We start from the raw sequence: 14,178 nt of genomic DNA, 5'->3' as shown, positions 1-14,178 counted from the left end.
AGAGATGCGGAGAGGAGGAGATTCATTTGCTAATCAAATTTCCCCTGCCAATTTACACTAAAAAGGGGGAACTGTTTCAAAAAGCTCACGAAACTTTCATAACCTTTAACTTAAAAAAGAAGGAGTTTTACGGCTTTTTGCTAAACCTGCCCAAAAGAACCACCGGATTGTCCCAGGCCAAGGGATGAACACTGAAAAGAAGTCCAGGAATGGCACAGCTGGGCTGGAAATTAGAAACATCTGCCCACAGAAAGCCAGCCATTCTTCCTCTCCTCTGGCTCTTCCTTTTATCTTTGGATTTTCCCATAAGTTCTTGTTCAAAGGGATGCCATCCCATGGGAAAATTACAAAAGGAAAAAATGCACAGACACTCTTACTCAGTGAGGCCAGCCCTAGTTGCAAGAGAAGAAAAATTCTTCGTGGGAATCCCCTACATCTGAGAAGCAGAAGCAAAAATTCACCAGGAAAAAATTCAGTGCTGTCAGCTCTGCAGACAGACAATGCCTTTTATCCATGTGGGATGCTGCGTTTATCCAGTTTTTATTACCCGCAGATGGCATGACAGTGGTTTAAAAAAAAAAAAACACAGAAGAATCACTAGGACACTAGGAATGGCCAGAGAAAGTAAGAATAATGGCTGAACATGTAATTTCTTATTTAAAAGGTTTGTTCTGTTGCAGAGCAAAAACTTACACAGCAGAGGTGCAAAATCCTCTAAATGCTGAGGCAACATCTGCACACTTGCAGCATAACATCCATCGTGTGCAGTACTGCCTGAATCTCTCCAAGAAGTGACACTCTCTGCCAAGCAGGGCAGGCGCAGTGCACTGCTGCATCGCTCAGTACACTGAGTGACTTTGCTGCCCTGGGCTCACTCAAAAGCTTGTTCCTAATCGTTAGATGAGTGCTGGCTGTTGACTCCTAAGGTGGTTCCTCTCATCAGACTTCAAAATGATCCTCCGGGGCTCAGGGGTCTGTCATTGTGCAGGCTGAGAGAGAACGAGGTGCCCGCTCCGCTGCAGCTGGTGTGTGAGGGAGCTCCCGAGGGCGTTAATGCTCACGGCCGAGACTCCAGGGGGAACACACTGCAGGGACTGAGGACAGCCTACAAAACAGAGCGGACAGCCTTCCTAGCCGGGCCTGTTGCCATAGAACAAAGAGTAAGGACTAAAACACAGGGAGGGTCAATTTAGATTAGATATAAGGAAGAAGATTTTTTGCAATGAGGGTGGCGAACCCTCTGGGCAACCTCTTACTGTTAGAGGTTGCCCAGAAAGGTGGTGGATGCCTCACCCCTGGAAAAATTAAAGGTCAGGCTGGATAAGGGTCTTATCCAGTTGAAGATGTCCTCCTGTATGGCAGGGGGGTTGGTCTAGATGGGCCTTTATTTTCTTTATTTAAAGTTCTTGTTCAAAGGAATGCCATCCCACGGGAAAATGACAAAATGGGAAAAAAGCGCAGACGAAAATGGGAAAAGACGCTCAGGGAGGCCAGAAACTGTTGCAAGACAAGAAAAAGGCCTTCTTTATAGAACCCTTCCAGCTCAAATTATCCTGACTCTATGATGCTGCAGGTCCTCTTAGGAAACTGAAGCGTGTCAGGGGGGATGCGGGGCGCAGTGAGGGCCAGCAGCGCCGGCACGGAGGCGATCCCCGGCCTTCAAGGGGCCCCGCAGAGCAAGGGCCCCGAGTGCAGTGGGATCCCGCCGGGGAGGAGGCATCGGGAGCCCCAGGACCGGGCAGGGCAAGGCAGGGAAATCCCCCCGGGCGCGGCAGGGAAGTACCGACGGGGACGCCGGAGAGGCGAGTACTTCCCCCCTGGAAAAACGCCAAGTCCTCTCTCGGCCCGGCCTCTTCCCTCCCCTCCGACGCCCCTTCTGGGCGGCCCGAGCCGCTCCGCCCTCCCTGCCAGCGCCGGCGGCGCCGAGCAGGATCAGACCCGTCGGTCGGGCTTTGACTGGCTGGAAATTCCCGTCCTCCGCGGCTCCTCCCCCGCAGAAATCCCCCGGCCGCGCTGTATATGCCAGGCGCCGCCGCCGCCGCCGCTCACTCGCAGCGCCCTCAGCCCCGCCGCCATGATCGCCGCTCACCGCGCCGCCGAGCCGCCCGCCATGGACGGCTACGAGCACCCCAAGAAGGAGCGTCAGGGCGCCTTCCCGCTCGACGACCGCCACGACAGCGGCCTGGACTCCATGAAGGAGGAGGAGTACCGGCAGCTGGTGAAAGAGCTGGAGGACATACGGCTGCAGCCCCGGGAGCCGCCCGCCTGGGCACAGCAGCTGACGGAGGACGGGGACACGTAAGTGGAGGTCGAGGACGGGGTTAGGGGTGGCTCGGACACGGTGGGGACCTCGGCGCGACCAGTCCGGGACAGGATGTGCTTGGCGGCGGGGCGGCGCCGGGCTGGGCCGCGCCGGGAGGGAAGGGAGGGGGTGCGGAAAGTCCCTGGAGCGGCGCCAGGGAGAGGCGGCTCCCGCGGCCGCGGAAAGCCCCGGGCGCGCCGAAAGCCCCGGCTTGCGACACCCGCGCGTGACCCGGCCCGGCCCGGCCGCGGGGCTGAGCGTGGCGTCGGCGGGGTTAACGCGGGTGGCGTAATCATTCCTTTCTTCCCCCCTGCAGTTTTCTCCATTTGGCCATTATTCACGAGGAAAAAGGCCTGAGCCTGGAGGTGATCCAGCAGGCAGCCGGTGACCGGGCTTTCCTAAACTTCCAGAACAACCTCAGCCAGGTACTTTCACCTCGATAACCCCAAATCCGGATCAGCTCCTGCCACACCCACACACTCCCTCTGGGGAATTCCCCCCAAAAAGTCCCTTTAATTTTTTTTTGTTTTAATTGATGGAATCAGTGGAATCAAAGCGTACGTTCAGGAAAGTCCCCAGCTGGCTCCAGCCGGTGTTGGTACAATGCTTCCTCTCCCCTGAGAGAGTGGCATTTAACGCCCACATTTTTCAAATATGATGCCATGAGTTGCATCCTTCTTTATGGAGACGTTAATGATACCCTTCATACCAACTGACTGTTGGTTTATCCAGAGAGCCCAGAGTTCATCACTTCCAGATGAATGGGCAACTATACAACAACTGGGGAAGCATAAAGAACTGAGTTTATGGAGCGTGCTTTCATGCTTTTATTTGTTGGCACAAATCACAAAGTGAACAAAAGGCCTTGCTTGTCTAGATGTTGCCTCCAAGTTATTATTGTAACTTAGAGTCTGCTTTTGCTCTTATGCTTGCAGACTCCTCTTCACCTGGCAGTGATAACTGATCAGCCTGAAATTGCTGAGCATCTTCTGAAGGCCGGATGCGACCTGGAGATCAGGGACTTCCGAGGAAACACCCCCCTGCACATTGCCTGCCAGCAGGGCTCCCTGCGGAGCGTCAGCGTGCTCACGCAGCACTGCCAGCCACACCACCTGCTCGCTGTCCTGCAGGCAGCCAACTACAACGGTACGGCCACACTCCTGAGCACCGCGTCCTGCTGTGCTGCGCTGAGGGCACGGGCAGCCTCCTGTGGATCTCAGAGGATCTCTGGAGAGGCAGAGAAGGATTATTGTGTCCCATGTGAGAGCTGAGGAGCCCAAAGCCTACAGCAGTGTCTGACTTTTTGAAATGGCACTGTCTTGTAGGCCTTCCCACTGTTGATTATGGTCTCTCGTGGCTTTCAACTTTGCCTTTTTAGTGAGTGCTTTTGCCCTGCTCCTCCTTTTATTGTTTGTAATGAGTTGCACTCAAACACTGGAATAAGACCTCCAAGAAAGCTTTTCAAAAGTTTTTATTCATACTGGAAGCTGGAAGGCTCTTCTGGAAAACACCCTTTTGCCATGAATGAATTGCAAATTTAGATACCATCCTGGCCTGTCATCTTAACTTTTAAGTAATAATGAAGCATTGAGTTAGACTTACTCAAGTTTTCACTTTGTTTGTGTCTTTCAGGACATACATGTCTTCATTTAGCATCTATTCAGGGATACCTGGCTATTGTTGAGTATCTGCTGTCCTTGGGAGCAGATGTAAATGCACAGGTATGTAACGTGTGCCATGAATTTAACTGAGTGGGGCTCTGTAGTTTTTAAGAATCAACGGATCTGACAATGGCTCTGCCTCCTAACGTGCCAAACCTTGTGCTGTTTTCACACAGGAGCCATGCAATGGCAGAACAGCACTACATTTGGCAGTTGATCTGCAGAATTCAGACCTAGTGTCGCTTTTGGTGAAACATGGGGCAGACGTGAACAAAGTGACCTATCAGGGCTATTCCCCCTATCAACTCACCTGGGGAAGAGACAACTCAAGCATACAGGAACAGCTGAAGCAGCTGACCACAGCTGAGCTACAGATGTTGCCAGAAAGTGAGGATGAAGAGAGCAGTGAATCGGAGCCTGAGTGCACAGAGGACGAAGTAAGTTGCTGTTTTCATTTTTACAAGAGAAAGGGAAAATCCTGTTCTGTGCAGGGTATTTTTGGTGTCACTCTGATAGGATGCCGCAGTAAGCTCTTGCTGTGTAACAGATACCAAAGATTATGCTATCAGCAAAATGGCAGATGGGGCAAGCATGTAAACAGAATAAGAATAAAATGTGAAAAAATAACGTGAGGGAATGGAGGTTAACTTGATGCAGCATGGTTCTGTGGCTGACACAGAACCTCATGAGAGAAAATTCAAGTTACTGGGTACTTTTCTCCTCCTTAGGATTTGTTTTTCTAACTTTCTGAGTGCTGCATTAAATGGCATATGTGTAACCATTTTGGTGTAGAAATTTTATACACTGCTGAAGTCCGGGCATGTAGAATTTGGCGGTTATCCCAGAGTGGATATGATACTTTAAGTAAGATTTTTGCATTAACAGCATTTTGTTTTTTTTTTTCTTGCAGCTTATGTACGATGACTGCCTTATTGGAGGACGACAGCTGGCATTTTAAAGCCGTGAAAAGAAGTGACTGTATACAAATGTATAGAAAAAGACTGACTTTCTTCATCTAAAAAGAAAGTCACAATGTGGAGAGAAAGAAAGAGGAGGGAAATAGTACACTGCCTAGCAAGGAGAAGGAGCACATAATTGTAACAAGACAGTTCCAGGATCTCCCTTGTGTTTAAATACAGGAGTGGGATGTGTAACATCAGTATAAATCTGATTATTTACACCGCCTGATAAAGAGCCACACAGCCAATCTTCTCAGCCCTGTGAAGGTAACAGACTACACATCCAGCCTGCTCGTTACAGGGAGCTTTCTTGTGGCATCAAGTACTACAGGGAACAAGTGTCCATTCATGGCAAGGTGGAGTCAGGCCAGCACCCCTTCCCAGAGACTCTGCGTTCATTCACGCTGGGCTGGTGGCAGTCCCTGTCCTTTCTGCCTGACCAGGTGGAGGAGTCAGAGCAAGGGACTGATGGCCTCTTGACTCTTAGGCAAAAGTAGCAATAATGTTAACTGTGGGCATTGGAAAAGTGTGTTTCACACTGTGTGTGTCATAATTGCTACACTTTTTAGCAACTGTATATTGTGTAAATACTGTACATTTTTTGTTTATAATTATTTTGGTACATGTGAGATATGTATTTATTAAAAAAAATCGGATTGCCGTACCTAGTCTGTGAAACAGTTCGTTGCCCACGTCCCTGAGATTGTGGGAATCTGCCTGGTTTGCTTTTTAAGAAACCTTTAACACCTAGTAGCCCATTGGGGTCACATTCACAAGGGTTTTAGGTTATTCACCTCAGCAGTGAAAGACATCTAAGTAGCTTGTAGCTCTCGCCCCCTCTGCTGCAGCTAATTTTGGAAGCAGACGTAGGTGTTGTTTCCTGCACCCGCTGCAGCAGGCAGCGTGGGGCTGGGATTCCCCTCCTCCAGCACCAGGCTGCCAGCCCACTAGAGAGGGGGTTTTAAGCTGGTTTTGGCAGCACCCACCCACCTGCCCCGATGGCACCTTTTGTTCCAGCTCGAATACTTTGCAACTCCTGCCGGGGGAGGCTGGAGGTTTGCAGCACAGCACTGTGTCTGTTCACCTCTCGTTTATTGCCTGGCCCAGCTTCATTCTGAACTCTGACCCCTCTGGAATTTCCAAAGGGGATTTCCGTGGAAAGAGGGAACATGTGGGAAGAGGGAACGCATCCTGGGAACGTGCTGTTGCCTTGCATCCCTGAAATTCAGGTGGGGCACCCCCACATCCCCACTGCAGGAGCTACAGCTCTCGTCTAGTTCAAAGCAGTGAAGGATGTGGCTTTAACTGCTTCAGTTATTCCTCAAGTTTCTCTCCAGCATTCAGGCAGACAGAATCACTTCACCCAAATCCTCTGCTCTGCCTCGTTATCTGCTGGCAGTGCATCACAATACCGGAGTACTTTCAGTGACAGACTTTTTAGCCTGTTGTGTGTCTGTGTAAAGGACGGGTTGTGTAAGAGGTGACCATGCCCTGTTTGTGCCGTACCCCCTGGATGGAAACAGGGAGCAGCAAAACTGCTGATGCAGGATGACAGAGCTCTGCCAAGAGCTGGCCAGGGGAATTCAATGCTGCTGGCACCTGGCCCAGCTCAGGCTGCTGGAGAATGCTGTGGCCCCAGGTTGCACAGGGACACCCATTCCTTTTTCTGTCCTACTCTTCCCAAAGGATTCCTGACACACAACCTGCTCGAAGGAGGGTGGGCTGGTATGAGGAAGAACATTACAGCTGGCTGTGTGCTTCCTCATTTGCATGAGAGCCAAAAGCCACTGTGGAAAGGATTGTATAAAATTGTCAATCTGAGTCATTTTTATTTCCCTTCCACTCTCATTGCTCCAGCATAACCCAGGTATATGCACTGAAACTTCCTTCTGGCAGACACGGCCACATCTGCATTGCAAACCTGCAGTTTCCAGGTGTGGGGCTGGATAGGAATCTGCCAAAACTTTTTTGTATAGCTATAGGTGGTGAATGCCTCTGCAGGGCCTTGACAGCATTTCCAACTCCTGTTTTGCAAGGGGAAGCTGAAATGTAGCAAGTAGAGCACCGCCATTTCTATTTCCAGCTATCAGTGGTCTAAAAGTCCTTGGGTGCATGGCTGGACCAGGTATGCAGGTATTTAAACAGATACCATCTGAAGGCAAATACTTCTCATTTGAAGGCCAGAGGGATGGAGAAAAATGCAGTTATCAGTAGTACCAGGCTGACTGAATAGTTTCAGAGGCAGTGGTACATTCTCTGCTGCCCATTGCAATATCTAGATAAAGAGTATCTAGAAAGGCACTGCTATAATCTTACAAGAATTCTGCAATGACTTAATAAATTAAGCAAACGTTTTACTGTACGAGGAAGTTTTGCAGCTAAACAAATACTTGCCAAAATGCCACATGCTGGTTTTGCTACTGTTTGCCTCCACCCGTTGTGCAAAAGTAACCATGTACCATATGAGGAGGAACCATGGGTAAAGCAAGTAGCACAGAGATTAATGTGTGAATGTGTTTGTTGGCAAAATAGGTTGGGACATGTTGTGTGTTTGTGCATTGCTAATGCAGGATTACTCATTGGAGAGTTTTTCCAGTTCACTTGATGATATGGGAAGATTGTCCACTGTAGGGTAGCCCCCTGGCAACCCCAGTTCTGAATTTGTGCCCTTTAACTGCTGCATGTGCACCCTGTCTCTGCCCTGTCCACACCTATGCCTTTAGAAAGATCTGAGAGTGGTTTTGGTGATGAGCTGCCTTCATGCTGTCTTGGCTTTCTGGCAGATGTGTGTCGTGGTCCCATATGTAGGATATAGAGCAAGAACTCCTCATGCATTTATTCTTCCAGCATCTCTTTTTCCTTGTTCAGACAGCAGGGCTGCTATTTGCAGAGCACACTAGCTTGTTCTTGCTTCTACTGCAAATGCCTCCCCACACTGGTCCAGGGTTCAAAATTCTGTCCCAGCATCTTTTCCACATACCCTGTGTGGCTCTGCAAGCTTCAAGAACATACTGCTGCAGACAGAGAGCCCATGAAGTTCAGATTTAGTTTCCTAACTGGCCCTGTCTCCATTAGCCTCCTCATTTTCCTCAGCCCGTGCCATGCCTGCGTCCTCTGCTTTTATTGCCTTTGGCACTCGTATCTGCCTCTGCCTGTTCTTTTTCCCCTTCCTCCCCTTCTGAATGCCACCTCCCCCCTTTTCACCTGCAAACAGCTCATTCACCCATCATTACATTACACAGCATGAGGTTACCTTTTGGTTTTCAGCCTTTCCCTGCTGCCCATTCTTGTAAATCTCTTTGATAATCCCACAGGGTTATTCCCATACTTCCTTATATTCCACACAAGGAACAAAACTCCTCATTTCCTCCCACACCCTCCTCTTCCTCCTTGCATTCTTTCTCACTGTAGGCCTTTCTCACCCAAACCACAACCAAGATGCCTCCTTCAGTGCCTTTCCACTTTCTCAGCATCAGCCCTGGACTTCTCAAGAACTTTACAGTGGTGATAGATAAAATACAGGCTTTCAGGGTGACGACATTGGATAGCAGAGTCCAAGACCTGATTTTTCCCCCAGTAATTCAGAGCCCTTTTCTTCCATTCCCTGCAGCTTTGGAAAGTGTAAGAAGCAAGGGCAAAAGGCAACCTTGCACCTAGGGACATGCACAGGGAGGCTTTGTGCTCCCACTGTCTCCAGCACCAGCCTGAGTCTGCAGTCATGAGCAGACCCTGCTTGTTCTGCTGCTCTCAGGTTAATGGTGAGGCACACTCCTTGCACACAGCTTGGGCTCTGGGAGCTGGTTGACACAGAGATGTGGGTGTCTCTGCTCCCCAAACAGAGAGAGGTGTTACTCAGAGGCCTTAGCCTTACTGCCTTCTCCTTCAGCCTTCTGCATTTAGGAAGGGGTCCCTATTGACTGCTTAGCGTTTTACACACCAAGAACTACAGATCAAGGCAGAGCCAACAGTGTTTACCAACCATGTGGTTGACACATCTACCTGCCCTCCTGGCAAGGACTTGATGCACCAGAGGACAGTGAGGCCACCAAGGCTCTTAACCTGTCCCAAAGAGTGGCCCTTCACTGCTGCTGACCTTGCCCCACAGCTTCAGTTCAGATTTGCATGAGCAAGATGGTTGAGTGAGTAAAGGAAAAGGTGAAACTAGAAAAAAAACCCAAGGAAAGACACTGTGATCTCCAGGGAGAGGACAAGTATCATTTGTGATTTGTTTTAATGGGAAATCTTCAATGATGGTGGACTCTGGTCCAGGCACATATTTTTCTGTGGAAGCTGAGCTGTGAAAATAATTAAGCATCTGGTTGTTCCTAGAAGTAAGAATTGCAAAAGAGAGTGCAGGGGTGGCAGAGAAGAATCTCTCCCTGGACAAATGGCTACCCTAATTTCAGGGGGGTGGAGGAAGGGCTTTTTCCAGCATTGCTGTGCTCTCAGCACCAGCTCTTTGCTGAAGAGTGAGAAGTGTGCAGTATCCCGAGGGATGAGGGAACAGGAAAGTCCTATCCCCTCGTGCCAGCCCAGACAGCACACGTGGCCTGGACAGCTGCTGCACAGCCTCTCCCCTTCTCCAGCAGCTGTCTGGCAGCTCTGGAAGCTCTCACCTCCTTGTCCCTTCTCTGAAGCACTAACAGGAACAAAAGTTTTCCTTTAATTGCTGGCACATTTATCAGGTCACAGTCCAAGAAGCTGAAGTCCAGAGAGGCTGAAACAGAACCCCCCCTGATGCCCTGGAGGTTTGAGTGCCTGCCCTTGCTATGATCCAGTGCTCAGATTTTCCCAGGACTGCCTTCTCATCCAATTTTCCAAACAGGACTTTCCAGTCCTGCCAGAAGGGAGCAGGGATTTTCCCCGCTCACTGCTGTCTGCAGTTTTACCCTGTTACAGCAGCCATGAACCACGGCACCAGGCTCCATTGCTCTCCAGCTGCAGGAGTGCAGCCTCTTCTTACCTGGCCACCACCAGCCAGAGGGACTTCCTTGCTCCGAAGGAATGAGCCTGCACCCCTTTAATTGAAATTCTTTTCCCATTCACAGTTTTAGCTAGTTCATATTAATTTTCCTGTGCATCTTTCAAGGTAAGTTTTTCATCTCCAGCTGAAAGCACAATGTGAGCAAATGTATGGTTCAAGAAAGAGCCTTAAAACACAAATATTTTTAACATGCCTGCACGCCTTGAAGGGCACACAGCTACAATTACAGTGCAACACTTAACTTGGTTAATTATTATTCCTGGATTTCAGTAGCTTGAAGGAGAGGGAGTTTCCCAAGGCCTTACAGAGGACTCTGAGTACTGCTGCTCTGCTTCAGGGACACTTTGTTCTCACTGGGGAGTGCCCAGGGGTCAAGTGAGAGGCAGTCCCCCCGAGGAGCACGGAGCAGTGGGAAAAGAGAACCGGGCCGGGCTGTTTGCTCCCGCAGTGTGGGAGGAGCCGTGCGGTGTTTTTCCTCTCTGCATCAGAAAAGGGCACACCAGTCTCAGTCAAAGCTCGGCATGCATACTGAGCTGAGGAGCTCTGAAAGTCAGTCAGGATGGCTGCCCAGCCTCAATGAAACCATCCTTTTATTTCCATTTTTTCTAAGTGGATGGGTTTCCATTCCAGCGTGCGTCAGGGCTGATGTTTCTGGATTTCTTCCAAAAACTTAGATCTGACCCCTGGCAGCACCTTCTCTGAGATGTTTTGCCCTAGCAAACAAACAAACAAGCCCTCCCCCAATCTACATGGAGGCTCCTTACCCCAGGCTGTGCCAAGCCTAGCTTGGGGAAAACACTCCCAAGGTGGGGGATTCAAATCCCCCTCACTCTTGAGCACACTAGATCTCCACCTCCTCTCTAACAATCTATGAACTAGGCTGCTGAGTATAAAAAAATACTACTAGACCCCCCAGCATCTTCCATCTGTCCATCCACCCCAGACCTGTTAATGCTCCTGCAGCCTTGTCCCCTGGCAGTAGCAAGCTGAAACCCCTGGCGCTGGGCTGCTGGACTACCCCACTGAGGTACGGGATAGCTCTCAAACTGCCCTGTCTCCTGCCTGATACCCACTCTTGCAGGACAGCACTCAAACCTATGGAAACTGAAATAATGAGGAGGAAACAGGGTGAGCCCTATGGCCATGCAGGAGGCTGGCAGGCATCAGCTGCAGTCAGCCAGGTTCAAACAGGTGATCAAACAGAACAAGGGCACGCTCAGCAACTGAAATGGCAGGAAGACAGCAGTGCCACCAGGATGGAAAAGCTAGGTGAGACCCACCAACAAGAGCAGATAAAGTCCTTCACAGCCTAGCCCAGCTGTAGCACTTTTCATGCAGAAATGCTTAAGGTTTGCCCACAGCATCCTCTGCTCTGACTCTGTCCCAGAGGAAGGGAGGTGAGCAGGTCCAGGGAAGGCCAGGACTCCAGGGTGTCTGCCCTTCTGCCCTGGGTGATGACACAAAAAGCCAGTTTCTCTTCCCCACACAGCTGGACTGCCAAGGTGATCTGATCACCCACTTCCCTCCACGAGACACTCCTGTATCTGAGGGACTTGTAAAGTAAGGAACTGATAATTCTGTTTCCTTTTTCAGAGAAGTCGATGCAAAGCAGAAAAAGGAAACCGTGCCAGTTACTTGGCAATTGGGTTCCTTTCATGAGCAGTTGCAGGCACACGGTGGCATGACCAAGCAAACCTACCTAGCCATGGTGCCCTGGGAAGCCTCTCCCTAAAAACAGCTGTACTGAGGGGAAGAAGGCTGAGGACTGAGCTGCATCCATGCACTGTACAAAATTAGAGCATCTCAGTAGAGCACATGGCAGCTCCATGCCACAAGTAGGTCCACAGACATTTCTTCTGAAGACGTGTGTGTTTGTGAAAGATGTGAGCACAGTTGCACTGCAGCATCCTGGGAACAAGTCTCAATATCTCCAGGTTTTCTGCTTTACATTTAAGAACAAGTAGAATGATTCAAAATAGACAGGGTTTTTTTCTGTTTTGCAAAGAAAATCACAGAATCACAGAATATGCTGAATTGGAAGGGACCCAGAAGGATCATTGAGTCCAGCTCCTGGCCCTGCACAGGAACATCCACAAGAGTCACATCATGTGCCTGAAAGCATTGTCCAAAAGCTTCTTAGATCCTGTCAGGCTGGTGCTGTGACCACTTCCCTGGGGAGCCTCTTCCAGTGCCCAACCACTCTTTGGGTGAAGAACCTTTGTCTAATATTCAACCTCAGCCTCCCCCGAAACAACATCAGGCCATTCCCTTGGGTCCTGTCCCTGTCACCACAGACAAGAGATCAGTACCTGCCCCTCCTCTTTCCCTCACAAGGAAGTTGTAACTGCAGTGGGGTCTCCCATCAGTGCCTTTTTCTCCAGGCTGAACAGACCAAGTGACCTCAGCTGCTCCTCACACAGCTTCCCCTCAAGGCCCTTCACCATGTCTGTTGCCCTCCTTTGGAAGCTCTCTAACAGCTTAATGTCTTTTATTTATTGTGGCACCCCAAACTGCCCCCAGCACTGGAGGTGAGGCCGCCCCAGCTCAGAGCAGAGCAGGACAATTCCCTCCCTTGCCTGGCTGTGATGCTGTGCCTGATGCACCCCAGGACAGGGTTGACTCTTCTGGCTGCCAGGGCACTGCTGGCTCATAATGAACTGGCCACTGCCCAGAACTCCCAGGTCCCTTTCCATGGCACTGCTCTCCAGCATCTCATTCCTCAGTCCATATACACGCCCAGGGTTGCCCCATCCCAGGTGGAAAATCTGATTTTTCCCCTTCATGTGGTTGGTGATTGCCAAGCTCTGTCATTTGCTGAGGTCTCTGCAGGGCCCCCCTGCCTTCAGTGGAGTTCAACAGCCCCTTCCAGTTTTGTCATCTGCAACCTTGCTCTGTATCCCTTCCAGTCCTGCATCCAAGTCACTTCTGAAGATATTGAAGAGCACAGGGCTGAGGATGGAGCCCTATGGAACCCCACTAGTGACAGGTCCCCAGCCTGATGTCATCCCCTTCGCTATAACCCTTTGTGCCTGACCTGTGAGCCAGTTGCTCACCCATCCCATGATATGTTTCTGGACATTTTGTCCTGAAGGATCCTGTGAGAGACAGAATCGAAAGTCTTTTAATTTGAAATCCAAAAGAATTACATAAACTGGCTTCCCCTGATCAGCTGAGTGGATTACCTTGTCATAAAAATCAATCAGTTTGCTAAGCAGGACTTTCCTTTCACAAAGCACTGCTGGCTGTGACCAGTGACCACGTTGTCTTTCAGGTGTCTTCCAATGGCTCCCAGAATAGTCTCCATAATTTTGCCAGGCACTGAAGTGAGACTGACAGGCCTGTTTTTTACAGGGTCTTCCATCTTGCTCTCCAAAATCAGGACAATCTTTGCCAGATTCCAATCAGCTGGGACCTCTCCAGATTCCCAAGACTGCTCAAAAATCATTGAGAGAGGTTTTGTGATAACATCAGCCAGCTCTTTGAGGATTTTCAGATGAATCCCATCAGGCCCCATAGATTTTTTGAAATCCAGCTGGAACAGCAGATCCCACAAAATTTCAGGGTTGACTGGAAATTATTCTCACAGCCATGGTCCCTCAGCTCAGGGCACTGAGATCCCCTTAGTCTGTCTTCTGTTTTAAAGACAGAGGCAAAGAATGTGTTAAACATCTCTGCTGTGTCCATGTCCCCGTTTGTGAGGTGACCATCCTCATCCTGGAATGGGTGATGTTATTTCTATGCTCCCTTTTGACATTAACATATTTGAAAAAAACTCTTTTTATTGTCCCCCACAGTTCTGGCTTCAGCTCCATAATACAAGCTCAAGACAACTTGAGCTTTGTCCACATGAATTTTCTCCCAACAATGGCAAGCAATATCTCTGTATTCTTCCCATGTCACCTGACCTTGCTTCCACTGAGCATAAATCTTTATTTTTTGCCTTATTTTCAAGGGAGGATTCCTGTTCAGCTAAGCTGGATTTTTGCCTTGCCTCCTCAACTTCTGACATTGCCTTCTCCTGTGCCTTTAGGTGATGTTTAAAAAGTGGCCAGATCTTATGGACCCCAGCAACTGCAAAAACATTTTCCCAGGGAACTTTACTTGCTAATTCCCTGAGCAGCCTGTAGTCTGCTCTGCTCATGTTGAGGTTTTGCTGGCACTTTTCCTTCTGTCAGATGTTTTTCTCTGCTTTGTTTCAGCTAGAAACAATTTATTTTTTAAAAAAAATATGTAAGACTAAAACCATATTGAGAACTTTCCAAGTGAATAGAT

The 14,178-nt window shown here is 49.5% G+C and overlaps 1 protein-coding gene across 1 annotated transcript; it reads left to right on the top strand.

Annotated features, from left to right (window-relative positions):
* Positions 1-1,554: 1,554 nt before the first annotated feature.
* On the top strand, positions 1,555-5,586 carry NFKBIA (NFKB inhibitor alpha). Its single transcript, XM_063398911.1, has 6 exons — positions 1,555-2,298; positions 2,619-2,727; positions 3,238-3,448; positions 3,935-4,023; positions 4,140-4,400; positions 4,874-5,586. The coding sequence occupies exons 1-6, from the start codon at positions 1,607-1,609 to the stop codon at positions 4,919-4,921; spliced, it is 1,410 nt and encodes a 469-aa protein (XP_063254981.1). The 5' UTR covers positions 1,555-1,606; the 3' UTR covers positions 4,922-5,586.
* Positions 5,587-14,178: the final 8,592 nt, after the last annotated feature.

This window comes from Prinia subflava, chromosome 5 (genome assembly GCF_021018805.1).
Source record: "Prinia subflava isolate CZ2003 ecotype Zambia chromosome 5, Cam_Psub_1.2, whole genome shotgun sequence".
Classification (NCBI taxonomy): domain Eukaryota; kingdom Metazoa; phylum Chordata; class Aves; order Passeriformes; family Cisticolidae; genus Prinia; species Prinia subflava.
This window is presented reverse-complemented; position numbering and strand designations above follow the sequence as displayed.